Source organism: Candoia aspera, chromosome 3 (genome assembly GCF_035149785.1).
Source record: "Candoia aspera isolate rCanAsp1 chromosome 3, rCanAsp1.hap2, whole genome shotgun sequence".
Lineage (NCBI taxonomy): Eukaryota > Metazoa > Chordata > Lepidosauria > Squamata > Boidae > Candoia > Candoia aspera.
Window position 1 is genome coordinate 92,054,127 of NC_086155.1, and position 14,562 is coordinate 92,068,688.

General features: G+C 37.6%; 1 protein-coding gene across 4 annotated transcripts in view; it reads left to right on the top strand.

Moving 5' to 3' along the window:
* NTNG1 (netrin G1) overlaps positions 1 to 14,562 on the top strand; it is a 234,523-nt gene that overhangs the window by 87,972 nt on the left and 131,989 nt on the right. For all 4 annotated transcript variants that reach the window (XM_063298352.1, XM_063298351.1, XM_063298354.1 and 1 more), the window contains exon 2: positions 6,375 to 7,012. In XM_063298352.1, coding sequence (XP_063154422.1) covers positions 6,375 to 7,012 — 638 coding nt within the window. The remainder of the gene's footprint in view (positions 1 to 6,374; positions 7,013 to 14,562) is intronic.

Genomic DNA, 14,562 nt, shown 5'->3' on the forward strand with positions numbered 1-14,562 from the left:
TCCAGTATGTGAAAATTACTCATTTAGAATTATGCCCTGAGGTGAGACTGGGCCCAATCCTGTTGGCCTTCCAGAAGGCCTTCTAAACATGGTTTTGTCAATGAGCTTGGGGATCCCATGATAGAGCGGAGCCTCTTAGATGGTTGTATGATGGTTAACTGATGCACTCTTGGTACGCTTTGCCACCATTTTGTCTTTTTCTCTTTAGCTTGTTTCTATTCTAATTTAAATTGCAGTTTTAATAGTTTTTATGTGTTTTGTTTTTATTATGTACACCGCCCAGAGTCACTATAAGTAAGAAGGGCAGCTATACAAATATGATAGATAAATAAAGAAATAAATGTTGGAAATATTGCAAGACCAGTTTCCCACAATAAACTACAGAAAAACTACCAGATATTCTTCACTTGTTTTGGACTTTAGTTACTATCAGCCTCTACCATAAGTCCAATGGAGGGACTTTTGAGCATTGTAAATATCTGGAGGACACCAGATTGCCTACCCGCACAATAGTCTGCTTTTAAAGTTCATGCTTTAAGTCTCATACTTCATGTGCTGTAGATCTCCCACAGAACCAGTGAGAATTAAAAGGTTCACTTTGCCTTTAACATGCCTTAGTTATTTAATACAAGTCTACTTTCCTTTGTAATAGTAAGCCACATTTTTAAAATAGGGACAGAGTAAGACTTTATACCAGAACAAAGCTGTTTCTCCCTGCTAGTGTTTTTCCGGCTAGTGTAGCTGTACCATTGAGAGAGCTAGTATAGTATATTAGTTGAGGTCTTGGATTAGGAGTGTGGAGAACCAGGTTCTAGTTGAACCTTGGTCATGAAAGCTTCCTGGATAACTTTGGGCCAGTCATTCTTTCTCAGCCTAACCTATCTCACAAAGTTGTTGTTGTAAGGGGAAGCAGATGGGAGCACTATGTATGTCATCTTGAGTTGCTGAAATAAAGATGGGAAAATAAATGAGAAATTTTTTTTTGCTTAATTGGGTAGATATGCCCTAAATCAGGCACAAAACATCTCTAGAGAAGGCAGGATTCATTAATATTTTTGTAGTGTGTTTGTGTTTATGTGTATGTATATGTTTTTATGTTTGTAATGACTTGTCTAGTGAGAAGGGTAGAAGCCATTATTGGAAATTTGGATCACCCAGTGGTGGATGATTGAAAAGGTTTGAAACCCCAAGGTAAGGAAGTGGTAAGAAATATGGTAGTAATTAGTGGGAAAGGGGAAGATTAATTATACTACAGATTCTTCTCTCACTTAGATATAAAGTGATCTCATAGTAATAAAAGGAGCTTGTTACCATGCAGCTGAAGAAACTGCATTTAACTGCTCAGTATATAACATTTTAACTCTCCAGGGCTGGAGAGCAGTTTGGGGAAGTGCAGCATCTCACAGAGATGTTGTCACAATCACTACCCTCCATTTGGGGATGTTTCCTGAAAAAGAGTCCCTCAGTGTTTCCTCTTTATATTTTCTCTTTATATATGTTCTTTTCTAAACCAAAATACACTGAAAACAGCCTACACAAGTAACGTAAAGACAAATGGGGGTGGGTGGTTTAAGGAAAGGCAATGCAAAGAAAACCAGAAAGTATCTTTAGAAAAATAAAGAAAAAATGTTAATAGAATACACGACTGGACAAATAAATAAAGGGCAGGTTCACAATTCATAGAGTTGTAGAATTGAAAGGGATCTTGAGGGTGATCTAGTCCATCCCCCAGCCCAGTGCAGGAATCCTCATACCATCCCAGACAAATGCCTGTCCACTCTTTTCTTGAAAACCTCCAGGGATGGTGCACCCATAACTTAAGGAGTCAGGCTGTTCCAGAGAATAGCTGTCACAGTCAGGAAGTTCTTCCTTAGTTCAGCTCTGTTGCTCTGTTAAGCTTCCACGCATTGTTTTTTGTCTTCCCTCTGGTGCTCTGGAGAATAAATCCACACCCTCTGCCCTGTGACATCCCTTCATGTATTGGAAGACTGCTGTCATGTCTCCCCTTTCCCTTCTCTTCCTAAGGCTAAACATACTAAGTTCTTTTAGCCATTCTTCGTAACACCATGTTTCATAACTTCTCCATGTTACTGCAACAGACAGATGTTTTTTTTAATAGCCAGAATTCCTTTAAACGTTTAAATGAAAGTGTTGGGGACAGAGACGTCTGCAGAAGCCAAGAGTTTGTTAAAATAATGAAACAAGTGTCACAACAACACAATACAAGCCCTGCACCTTCCGCGTACACGTTCAATCTTCTGATGCACATACAAAAGGGTTGTATTATCTAAATAGAGGAACTGTGCCTTAATTCCTGGTTTCCCAGCATGGTGCTCAGGGGCAACAAAAGGTAGGTCTTAGAAGCATAGCTGCAAACCAATGCTTTATTGGTTTATCTGCCTTCTAATATGGGGTGTTTTTTGTAGTTGGCCTCACTGACCATGGCATGGGGCCAGGTTATTTGCAGGACCACCTCTCCCCAATTGTCTGTACCTGTCCCATTCAGTCTGGTAGGAGAAGCATGCTGTTAGTTTAAAAAATGCCATCTTTCTGGACCCAGAAATTGTGCCCTTTTTGTTACAGTGCCTGCCCTTTGGAGCAGCATTCCCCCTGAGTTTAGCGATGCCCTAACTCTGCCAGCTTTTCTCAAAGCCTTGAAAACCTGGATCTGTTCCCGGACATGGGGTTCAGATGGTTAGTTATAGCCCGTTAAGTTGTTCATTTGTGGCAAATTGGTTTACCTCAGTCGCTGTTTTATGTTGTCTGTATTTGTATTTTAAATGTTGTTAGCTGCCCAGAGTTGCTGTGGTGAGAGGGGTTGGCCATATAAATCGAATTAATAAAATAAAAATTAAACCAATCAATCATGCTGTGAATTTCCATAACACACTCTCCAAATTGCAAATGTGTCCACTGGCCCAGTTACAGCATAAGGTAATAAAATCATGCTTCTCAAGTGCAGCAGTTAAGTAAATATATTGCCTGTAATTCTTATGTGCAACATCTGTTATTCACAGAGAGATTGTCAGTGGCCTTTAGAGATGCTTTTAGCAGCGCAGGCAAGGCATTGAAACCATGATCTCCTATAAGGAATTCAAGATTACTTAAATTCCCTGGGAAGAAAAGTTTTGTAAGTTGGAGATACCATTTTTCCCCCCTTTTCCAGAACATATCCTTTCAGGATGTTCTAGGAAACTGGGTTTAGGTCCATCTTCAGCTACAGAAGCTCATAGGTGACTTTGTGCTCTCTCTCTCTCTCTCTCTCTCTCTCAGCCCAACCTACCCCACAGGACTGTTGTGGGGTGAAATGGGAATATATGCTTCTTGGAGCTCATGGACAAAAGCCAGCATGGAATGTTGTTATTGTTAAGCCGTACAAGTTAGGGAAAATGTTTCCACTTTCTTGTGTCTCTGCAGTTTCTTACATGCTGGCCCACAATTTACTTGTCCCTTAAGATGGTGCAAATTCATTTCCCCACAGATCTATCTGTAAGACTGTGGGGTTCTTCAAAGTGTCACAGCGTCTGTGCTGTGCTTGCCAGTAACAAGGTCGGCATTAAACTGCAGCCATGTGTCACGGTTAGCAATCCATTGGATTTGGGCTGCCAGCAGCAGCTGATCTGATTGATACATGGATGATTTAAGAGACACGATTTTGAGCCTGTTGTAATGCTCCTGGAACAGCATACTCAAGCTATCCCAGGCTCCAAATGAGATGGCCTTTTGCAGCGAAGGCAAAAGTGGCAGCAACTCAAGTTAATGTGTGAAAAGGTCAAGAGGAGAATAATTCACTTTCACCTTGCTACAGAGGAAAAGCTGCAGTAAAAGCTGTCCGTTTATTGGCGAGATTATATATAAACATGAAGTTCATATCTCCAGCTACCACCTCAGGCAGCCATCCAGCCTGAGCTGTTGTCATCACCTACCTAATCAAGTGGCGGATTACCTGGCCTTGATAAATTGGAGAATCAGCTACTGGGGTTGTGGGGAGGAGGGGGGGTTACGTCAAGTAGTTTGCTAGCCTGTAGCAGCTAATATGGAAGCAGATGTCTGGACCAAGTCTCTAAGCTTGTAGTATGCAGCACAGCAGAATGATTTGTAGAGAACAATGTAAATGTCTTTAGAGGAAGACATCCATAAAGAGCACACAGTTAAGTATGATATATTGGAGGCCAAGGGCAAAGGGAAATGGAGGTTCCATTCTGTAACTGGCATTGTCTTAGAAAAGAATACCGACAACCTGTATGATCAGCTTGAACCCATTTGTGTTAGAAGGATCTGTTTTTATGAACTGTGCTCATAAGCAATATACTTTCCTTGAAAGGAACATAGCACATCTCTAAAGCAAAATCCAGTGTTATTGCATTGTTGTCCATTGTTTGTGAGTTGACTATAAGCAGCTTGCTCAGGGAATATTAATTCTTTATCTTGAAATCCTACTGAGAGGAACATTAGCATTTCCTAAGCTCACAATTGTATGGAAAGGTTTGTTTAAGCAAGTGGCACTGCAAGGGAATTCTTGTCTGATAAATAAATCAGGCATTTTGTTTTATTGGAGAAGTCCACTCTGATAAGGTAGAAATACAGCTGTAAAATAACTACACTGCTGTAGTGTAATATGTAGCCATTGATATAATGCTGAGGGATGATGGGGAAAAATTGGATTCTGGACATAACTGCACCTGGACATAACTGCATAACTGTTATAATCCTGCCAAAGCAAAATGCAACCCTTCTTTACTCCTGGAATCAGTGGAATTTATCAGTGCTTAAGCACAGCTGCACTGTGCCTTTGATTTCATGAAATTTTCTTATTGTCAGAAATCTGAGAATAAAGTAAAATAAAATCTGAACCCAAGGAATTCAATTTCTATGCTGAGAATAGTCAATTTTGCTACCTGTCATAAGAAAACAGGAAGTTGCCTTCTTCTGACTCAATACTGATAGTAACTTTCCAGAGTTTCAAGTTAGATTTTTCCAAACTCTACTTTCAAATACCAAGGATTGAACCTAGGATCTTCTGCATGCAAAACATGTGCTTTAATGCTAAGCTGGGTGTTCCTTCCTTATGTTTCATCATCTGATTTTTAAAATTATTTTGCATAATTTGGATTTTCTATTTATGAGTAGGCCAATGAATGCTATGTAACTATCTTTGACAATTTCAACAAACAGTAACCATAATTTTTCAAGCATATCTTGTCCCATATATCTAAAATTCTTTTTTTTTTCTTGTTTGCAAGCTGAAGTTTATGTGCAATGCCACATTCTTTGCTTTTCTAACTCTTTAAGAATGTTATCATACACAAGAATAGTTATTTCTACATTAGATTTTTCCATTTGCATGCTGCAACAAAAGCATTTTAGGTATCCTCAGTTGGCCAAAATATTTGAGAAATGCTGAAAAGCAAGCAACATTTAAGACTAGCAGTTGTGTAGAAAATGTAATATTTGTTCTAGTGTAGCCATGTTGAGAGGCACAGGGTTTTAGCATGAAGTAGCAAAGTGGGGATACACTGCCTAAAAAGCTGTCCTCATTATTGTTCAGCCACATCAAAAGTTATTTCCTCCACATGGCTCTTTGTACAGTGACATTGCATAGATGATTTAAAGACCAGATGGGAAAACTGGACTCTTCTTGAAATTCAAAATCTGAGAAGTTTATTTTTATTTGTGATATCAAATTGTTATTCTTGTTTAATAGACCTGATCTCTTTATTCTTCTCTTTTCCTTTTATAAAATGATGTGTTTGCAAAGCTTCTATTAGAAATGAGGATTGAAATTTGGCCTGCAGGAAGAGCTTGAAAATCCAAAATTATGTCTCTGTGATTCAGTGGTAGAATCCATTCTTTGCATGAGAGAGGTCCCAGGGTGAATCACTGACAACTCAGAACAACTTAGCCTTTCCCTTTTGCACAGCTGAAGGAAAATTCTACAGAGTTTAAGAGTTTCAAGGGAACCCAATAAAAGCATTCATGTAATTTGGTTTTGAAGAAGCATTTGCAAACTTCACCCTCACCCCTCCACTTTCCATTAATTTAATGGTGAAGGGTAACTCCATATATCAAAGAATGCCTTGAAATACCAAAATTTGGGTGGAGACTCTGTGGCTTTCCAGATATTACTGCACAGTTCCCAGTATTCTCAGCCACCATGGCTAATGGTGTTGGCTACTGGAAACTGTACAATTTTCAGCAACTTAAGGGCTATCAGTTCTCCACCCTGATCTAAACTGCTGTTTCCAGAATACAGCTTTTGCCAGTTCTTGTCTGATAGGTTGAATAGGCAATGGAAACCAGTTGCTCTGATCTCTCAGAAATCTTTTATCCTGGTGACCATACTTCTTACAGTTGTTTTTCCCCCTTCTTTCCAGGGGAATCCCTACATGTGCAATGAGTGTGATGCAACCATTGACGAACTGGCACATCCGCCCGAACTGATGTTTGATGCCGAAGGAAGGCATCCCTACACCTTTTGGCAGTCTACCACTTGGAAAGGTTACCCAAAGCCTCTCCAAGTGAACCTTACCCTGTATTGGAACAAAACCATCGAACTAACGGACAACATAGTCATCACCTTTGAATCCGGCCGCCCAGACCTAATGATCCTGGAGAAGTCCCTCGACTATGGTCGGACGTGGCAGCCATACCAGTATTATGCTACAGACTGTCTAAATGCTTTTAACATGGAACCAAAAACAGTGAGGGATTTATCTCAACAGACAGTCCTAGAAATCATTTGCACAGAAGAATACTCTATGGGGTACATGGCAAACAGTAAAATCCTCCACTTTGAGATTAAGGATAGATTTGCATTTTTTGCTGGGCCTCGGCTTCATAATATGGCTTCTCTCTATGGGCAGCTCGATACAACCAAGAACCTAAGAGATTTCTTTACTGTCACAGACTTGAGGATAAGACTGCTCAGGCCAGCAACTGGGGAATTATATGTGGATCCACAGCACTTGACACGCTACTTTTATGCAATCTCTGACATAAAAGTAGTTGGAAGGTAAGAGAACATAAACAAGTGTATATTCTTTTGCTCTTTCAATCACACCATTAATTCCCTATCTTCCCTTCTCTTCCCTTCCTAAACTGGATACTAATTTCCATTGTGATTTGAAATGTTGATTATTTTATAAAAACCTTTTGCATACATGGAAGTTATAATTTACTGATTTCTAAATGTAATAATGCCAAGTAGAATACCAGTTTGAATTACATGAATAAATGTTAGGGTAGGATCTTCTTTTGTTGTTGTTAATGGCCATGTTCCCACAACAGCAATCATTTGGGAGACATTTCACCTTCATACATGACAATGATAGCCAAAGTTTTCTTTCCTTCTTTCCTTTTCTCTCTTTCTTTCTGAGGTCCTCCTCTCTTTCCTTTTTTTCTTTCTCACAAAGCAGGACGCAGGGAAGAAAGAGATCACTTTTGTCAGAGTTCTCGAATGGTTGCCTGCAGTAGACATTTGAAAACAGGCCAAAGACTGGACTGTGTGAAATTCTTTAAAGCTACCAGGTTGCCTTCCCATGATCTGTAACATCATACAGGAGATGTGTGGGTTGATGATTGAGGTTTAGCTTGGCAAGTTCCAATTGCTAAGTGTGGTTTAGAAGTGTGTCTTTACCCATTTAAAAGTAAAAGAAACAGGTTGCATATACTAAGCACAAATTAGGGTTAACTCATCCAGTGCCATTCCTTGGTGTGAATTAAAACTTATTTTCTAAAGATCTGGATATGGAAGATATGTTAGGCAGAAATGGAGGGGAAATGCTGGATTACCTAAAGAAAAGCAGTAGATACCAATTCCAATGAAGAAAAAAATGTAAATTGTTGTTTAGTGGTAGAGGTGCTTTTCTTGGTAGAAGCAGACCCAATGTTACTATGAGCCAAGATGAAGTTGTCATGGGTGGAAGATTTGGAACAGGACAGAGGATCCATTGTGAGAGCTAACTCAGGCTGCTCATATGTATTCATTTCATTAAGGCTTCTCCATGAAAACTTCTTGGTGGAATCTTGTCTTTAGTGGAGAGAATGCCATTGGGATGCAAGAGATATGCTGCTGGTTTTAATCTTTGAAGAGAGTATTTCTCTGAGAAGTTGGGAGAGCTGTTACTCAAAAGGAACTCCTTGTGGGATCAAGTACTCTTTCATTTATCTTATGCCCAATCTGTGCTACCTCTGGGCCAACAGAATGACTGCTTAATTCAAGTGCTTACTCAGTCAAGAGCACATGGAAAAATACATTAGAGAAACAAAAACAGAACTATCATAAAGATGGCAGACATGTTCCTAGAAATGCCACCATGTAAATCAGGGACTGTGCAAACAAACTTTGTACTCTACAACTGTGGTCCTTTTTATCTCTGCCTGCCTACCTGCCTTCCTCTTGATACTATTTAATTATCATCTATCATTTCATGCATGTCTTGTTTATACCAGCAATTCTACTGTAGGCCAGTAAAAATATTCCACAGGTTAGTGAAATATTCCACAAGTATATCAAGATAATTCCACCAGTATAATTCTTTCTGACGACTAGTTGGTCTCTACCAATTTTCTGCAATATCTCAATTGGATGATTTTCAGCATAGGGTTGCATTCCTAAAATAATACAGTAAAGATCACAAAATAATCAGAAGTGACTTTGCTACCTTTCAAGGCAGTAATAAGTAGTAGGTATGTGGGAGATGTATCTGTGATTTCACAGGCACCAATGAATAATACAGTGGTCCCCATTGCTTTTCTTTATATGAACTACTATATTACCAGTGAAAGCTTTCAAGAACCACCGCCTAAGCCAGAGGTCAGCACCATAGTGCCTGTGGGCACCAAGGTATATATGACCTCACTTCAGTGCATCCACAGGATTAACAAAAATATCACAAAATGTGGATTTTCCAACCTGTAATCTTGTTAAATTTGGAGCAGGAAAGCCAAAATGTCATTAGATTTTAAGCAAAACAATCAAAACCTTGTAAGATTTTGGCCATTTCAAAAATTATATTTATTTTGGTGCCAGAGACCATCTGCAGTAGCCATGCAGACTATCTGATGCCCTTCGGACCACTGGAATAACAGATAACTAAGGCACAAGCACACCTAGCAACTATATATTCAAACAGCTGTGTGTAGAACCATGCAGGGAAAGATGATGAGTTGCATTTTATTTTAAGTCATTTGTGGAAAAATGTAATTGTGAACCTATCAACAGGCATCGACAATTATATTTTACTTCCCTCCTGCAATGTATTGTTCCAGGCACACTTTATCATTTGAAAGCAAACTTGCTGTATTGATAATTTAGTATGCTTGGTACTTTCTTTGATCACTGTATTTTTCCCATAATGGAACTATATGATTCATACTTGAGATTGCAGGAAATGCTTTAGTATCTGGAACTTTACTGTGCCAGGGGAAAATAAAAATTAAATGTAGTGATTTTTTTACAGTAAGTCCTTGTAAGCATTACCATACTTCACTGAGATCTACTGTATATAGGAGCAGTCTATATTTGTCTATAAAAGTAGCTAGTAATAGCAAAACATTTTGTTGGCTAATTTTTAGCAAAGAAGCTGATATATCTTCAGTGTTGTCAATCCTTGTCATGCTGCATTTAAAATGGAAACTACTGTCACAAAGTTCATGGCCTAAGCATAAAATTATATGAAAGGTACACAATAGTAAGTCATATTATGTTAGTAAGAACTTCTAGCTATATAGAGAAATACTGACACTTGTGCTTTGTAGTAAATCATTAAGGATCTTGCTTAGAATAAAGTGTTCCATGCAACTCATCATACTCAGAGAGTAAACACATATTATGGCTTCATATAGCAAAAGTAGATGAGCATTTGTTTTGCCCAGCATTCGATGAAGATGAAGGTTAATTCATAACTGAGCTGTACAATGCATTGGTACATATTTTGACCTATCTGTGCTGCTCATGTGTTAGAATGTGTGTCTGCATTCTTGCCTCAAGAACCATGCACGCAGACTCAGTTGCTGGATGCAAAAATCCAGTCAAGAATTTTGCATCAGTCTTCCTTGCAGAAATTCTCTTTTTATCTATAAATAGTAGATTATTTTATAATCATCTGTAAACTTGAGGAATGTCTCAAGGCAGCATTGATCACTGAATATATATAAGGAAAGAATCTTGGCTCAGCATGATAGAAAAATCCAGAGTATCCAGAAAATGTAGTCCTCAACCATTGGGGCTTGTTTAGATGATTGGAACCCATCCTTAATAGATAATCATAGTCTTATGGATCACATCTAATCATTGATGCTTTGTTAGTAGATGAAAAGAACGTGGTATAAGTACCCTAGTTTTAAAGTTTAGTTGGTAACCAAATCCAGTATCCTCCAAATTTTCTATTAATATTGTTATACTAACCATTTCTGAAATGCACTTGAACCTCTCACCATAAGGGACAAGCACAAAAAATTATCTGTAGCATCCTTCTACAACTCTCTCCCCAACATGGATGCCCTCCAGATATGTGTTCTTTAACTCCTCAAAGTTCTCAGCAGTGGCTATACTTCTGGGGAATTATGGAAATTAGTCTACACATCTGGAGGGTGACCTGATTGGCGAAGGCTATTTGTGGTCTTAGAAATAATATAGCCCACTCTACCCTCGGGCTATATTACTGTGACATGTTTCCCTGCCAGAAGTAGAATAATTCCATCTTTTCCTGAGATTTTCCTGCTATTAGACCAGCAAAATAGATGACATCTGAGGTCAAAGCTTCTGTCACACTGAGCTGTCCATTTCAATATAACAAAAAAGGAAAACATTTTTCTTTGTTCTAAGTGTAAGAAAAGCTATTTAGTTTGTAGGTATTAATAACATACCTTGCATACGTTCTGTTCAGTTTTTATCACATACATATCAAGCGTACAGCAGGAACTTAGTTTGATTTGAACCTATCAACACAGTCACCTAGTGAAATTGTGTTTTTAATGAGAAGAAATAATTCAGACTAGAAAAATAGCTGGTGCCCTAGTTAACATTCTTCATGCCCTTTTTCTGACATGTATTAACAGTTATTAATTTGAAATGTCAAAACAGTAAAGTGCTCTTGGGTTCATAATTGTTCTTTATATGAACAACTATTGTTTGACTAATAGTTATTTGTGTACCTTATTTGTACCTGTTATATCAATATTGACTCATACCTTATTTTTTCACTCTCTTCCTGTCAAAGGTATGCAACTTACGTATATTTTAAAGTGAATATTTCAATGCAAAACTCTTCCCATCCAAAAGTATATAAGGTTTAGGATAAGAGATTTAAATCTATAGCAAAATTCAATTGCATTTTCATTGGTTTGTTTGTTATACATAATCCTCTCCTTGGTTTATTTATTTATGTATTTATTTTTAAAGTGTTTAGTGTGACAGTGTCAATGCTTCATAGTAACTTGTATCCACACAAGAACACAACTATTTTTTATTCCTAAAAAATAGTTACATGGCAGAGGAAGCTCAACTGCCCAAAAACCCAAACCTTCAAAATGCAAGGGGTTAAGGACTTCCGGTGGGAATATGGCCAACTGAACAGCTTTGCTCACGAACTCAGCAGTAGACCTGACAGTGTGGCATTTGGGGGGGGGGGGGCAGACAAGCTTTTCCTGATGCCCTAGAGCATTTTCATGGACAGAAAACACTCAGAATCATCCCATTTGTACTCCGGAACATCGCCTTGTAGCCTGAGGACTGCAAACAGTGTTGCATCAATCTGGTAAGAGGAGATGGGAGTCAGGGATGCCATCATTTTCTAGACCACGCTGCAGCCTAATGGGACACTAGGTGGAGCCTTTCCCATTTCTGAATCACCCAATTTATATATTTTTAAGTTTTTGTACCCCAAGAGAGGCTTTCCACAGCAAGAAGAAACAAATCTCTTGGTGCTTATCATTATTTCTGGATTAATCTAAAAATTTTCTTTTAATTGTTGGCTTACTTCCCATTTAAATTTTAAGGAGGACTGACAATAAATAATCATCTTCCTGTTACTATTTTTGTATTTAATTTGAAGGATTTAATAATCTCCTACTGTTTTGAGTCTTCAATTTTTCTATCCATGTCCTTTGGGCTTGCAACTGTTGGTTAGAATACTTTCTCTTTTGTCAATATCACTCAATAACTTTCGGAAACTTTCATTAACTCACTAGTTCTGATCTGTGCTAGCCAAGTATCCAGGGGGCGCCATAATCTTATTGTTTTAAGCTGCCCAGAGTCACTCGCTGAGATGGGCAGCTATAGAAATCAAACAAATAAATAAATAAAATAATCTACTGCCTGAAAGATGGACAACCTTAAGGAAATTTTCTCAGAGCTTTTTTCTGGGTTTCATTGTGATCTCAAAGAGACTTTCCATGATACCCTTCAAGTTATTCTGCAAGATACTTGGGATATTTTAGAAAATATCTGCTCTAAAATGTGTCATTTGCTTGTGGAGGGAGGGAAAGAGTTCTATCAAGAGTGAGATATTTCTCCCAACAGTGAACTCTTTGAAGAAATGCCAGGGGATGAATACACTCTGGTGATGAAGGAGCTACAGTCTGACTTGCAAGATACTGATTTTTATTTCTCTAAGGGATTGTTTTGGGAACAAAACGGTTTTGTTTTGTGGGAGAATTTCTACTGAGGAGTTTGACTTGTTAAGGGGGGCAGTTGGGCTGTTTGACATTTTTATGAAAAATGCCTTATGTGTAACATGGAGACAAGCAAATGTTCTGGTTTATTTGTTAATATATTGTTTTCTACTACAGATTAAGTTTACTATGGTAACTAATCATTTTGGCCAGGTGAAGAGGTTGAATTTAATTGTCCCCTTTTCACATGTTAATGGTTGCATTGCCTAAGGGAGGAACTTGCCTGAACTTGTTTTAGTTTCAGTTTCCCTTCTGTGTAGGCTTGCAGAGAATATGCAGCTGAGAGAAATCTCTCCTCTCAGCAAACAGCCTTTAAATATTTTTTTTTCCTGTAAATAAAATTATTTTTATAGAAATGCCTGGTGTGTGACTTTTCTGATTTCTCCTGGGCCAAATGCTTTCTAGCACTCTGCCAACATTATTTTGATGTGGGATAAAAAAAATTAAGAATATATATTTGGTCTGATATTAAGCCTTATATGACTTCATTTTTCTTTAATGATTTGACTTTTGCTTTCAAAGTTTTGTTTAATTTATAAGATTTATAAGACACTTATAAGGTAGAATAATAACTGGTTTTTAGGTTTAATAAGGTTAAGTGTTGTAGTATTAATGATAAAAGTAGACAATTTATATATTTTTATAATTTGATTTTTGTTATAGTGGACAGAAATATATAGAATAGTGATAGGAAGGAAATAATTAATTGGGATGGAGGAAATTGATTTATAGATTTATATATTATTTCTGTTTTTTTTCTATAAAGGGAAGGAGCAATTGTAATAGTGATTTGTATATGTGCTAATAGAAGGATTTATAGAAATAATGTGAGCTGGGTTTGATATACACTAAGGGTTTGAATGTGGAACTTACTGCATGTTCCTGTTGTTGAAAGTCAGAAGTCACTTTATGTAATCTCTAAAATGCTTTTTTCTTGCATTTTGCACTCTTTTGATTCTTTTATTTCGTTTTGTAGTTTTTATTGTTTCTTTCAAACTTAATAAAATTCTTATTAAAAAAATGCAAGGGGTTCAGGTTTTCAGCTGAAGTGACAGTTTTCCAATAATAATTAAGAGAAAAAAGAGAAACAGAAGGAGGAAGAGCATGAGAAACAGTTGCTGAATTTTAAAAAATAATCAGCTCTCCAAAACAGAACTTACCAAAACCACCACCACAAACAACAACAAAAACTTCACTCTCCTCACTCTAGAATTTAAGTATGATGCCATGGCTTGTTAGTTAAACCTCCTAGTATCAAACATATACTAGAAAAGATCAGATACATAGTTACCTGCCATAGTAGATTACATTTGTGTGACTTCCTTTTTTTTTTTTAATTTTTGGTCAACTTCTTACAAGCAGCTGGTGCTGCTAAAACACCTCTTGTTAGTGTCCCCCCCCCCTTCTTTCAACTCATGGATCCTTACCTCCCTTTGACTGATAAAACCTTAAGCAGGCTTTTACTCCTGGGTACAGTCGTTGCTTCAAGAAGCAACAGGCTGAGTTACTTCTATCCTTCTGTATGATGGTAAGCATGTGACTTCTGGAAGAAGCTGCTCAGAAGATTTAGCATTTCTCTGTTGGGGTAGTGCTTATATGAATATATTATTATTTCTGGCCATTTAGGACTTGCAGTTTTTACCCTTCCTACTAGTTCAAGTGTCAAAATTCTGTAGTAAAAAATGAGAGTATAGAGTAAAATAAAAATTGTACTTATGTATCTCATATTCTCATTACATTATTACAACTCTATTCAAGTGCAGGGAAAGAAGAGGCTGTTTTCCATCCCACTGTCCATACATTATAGGAACTAGTTTGTGAAGAAGTTTGCTGAATGCACATATTTATTTATTTGCAAAATTCCATAGTCACCCTATAGTAAATATT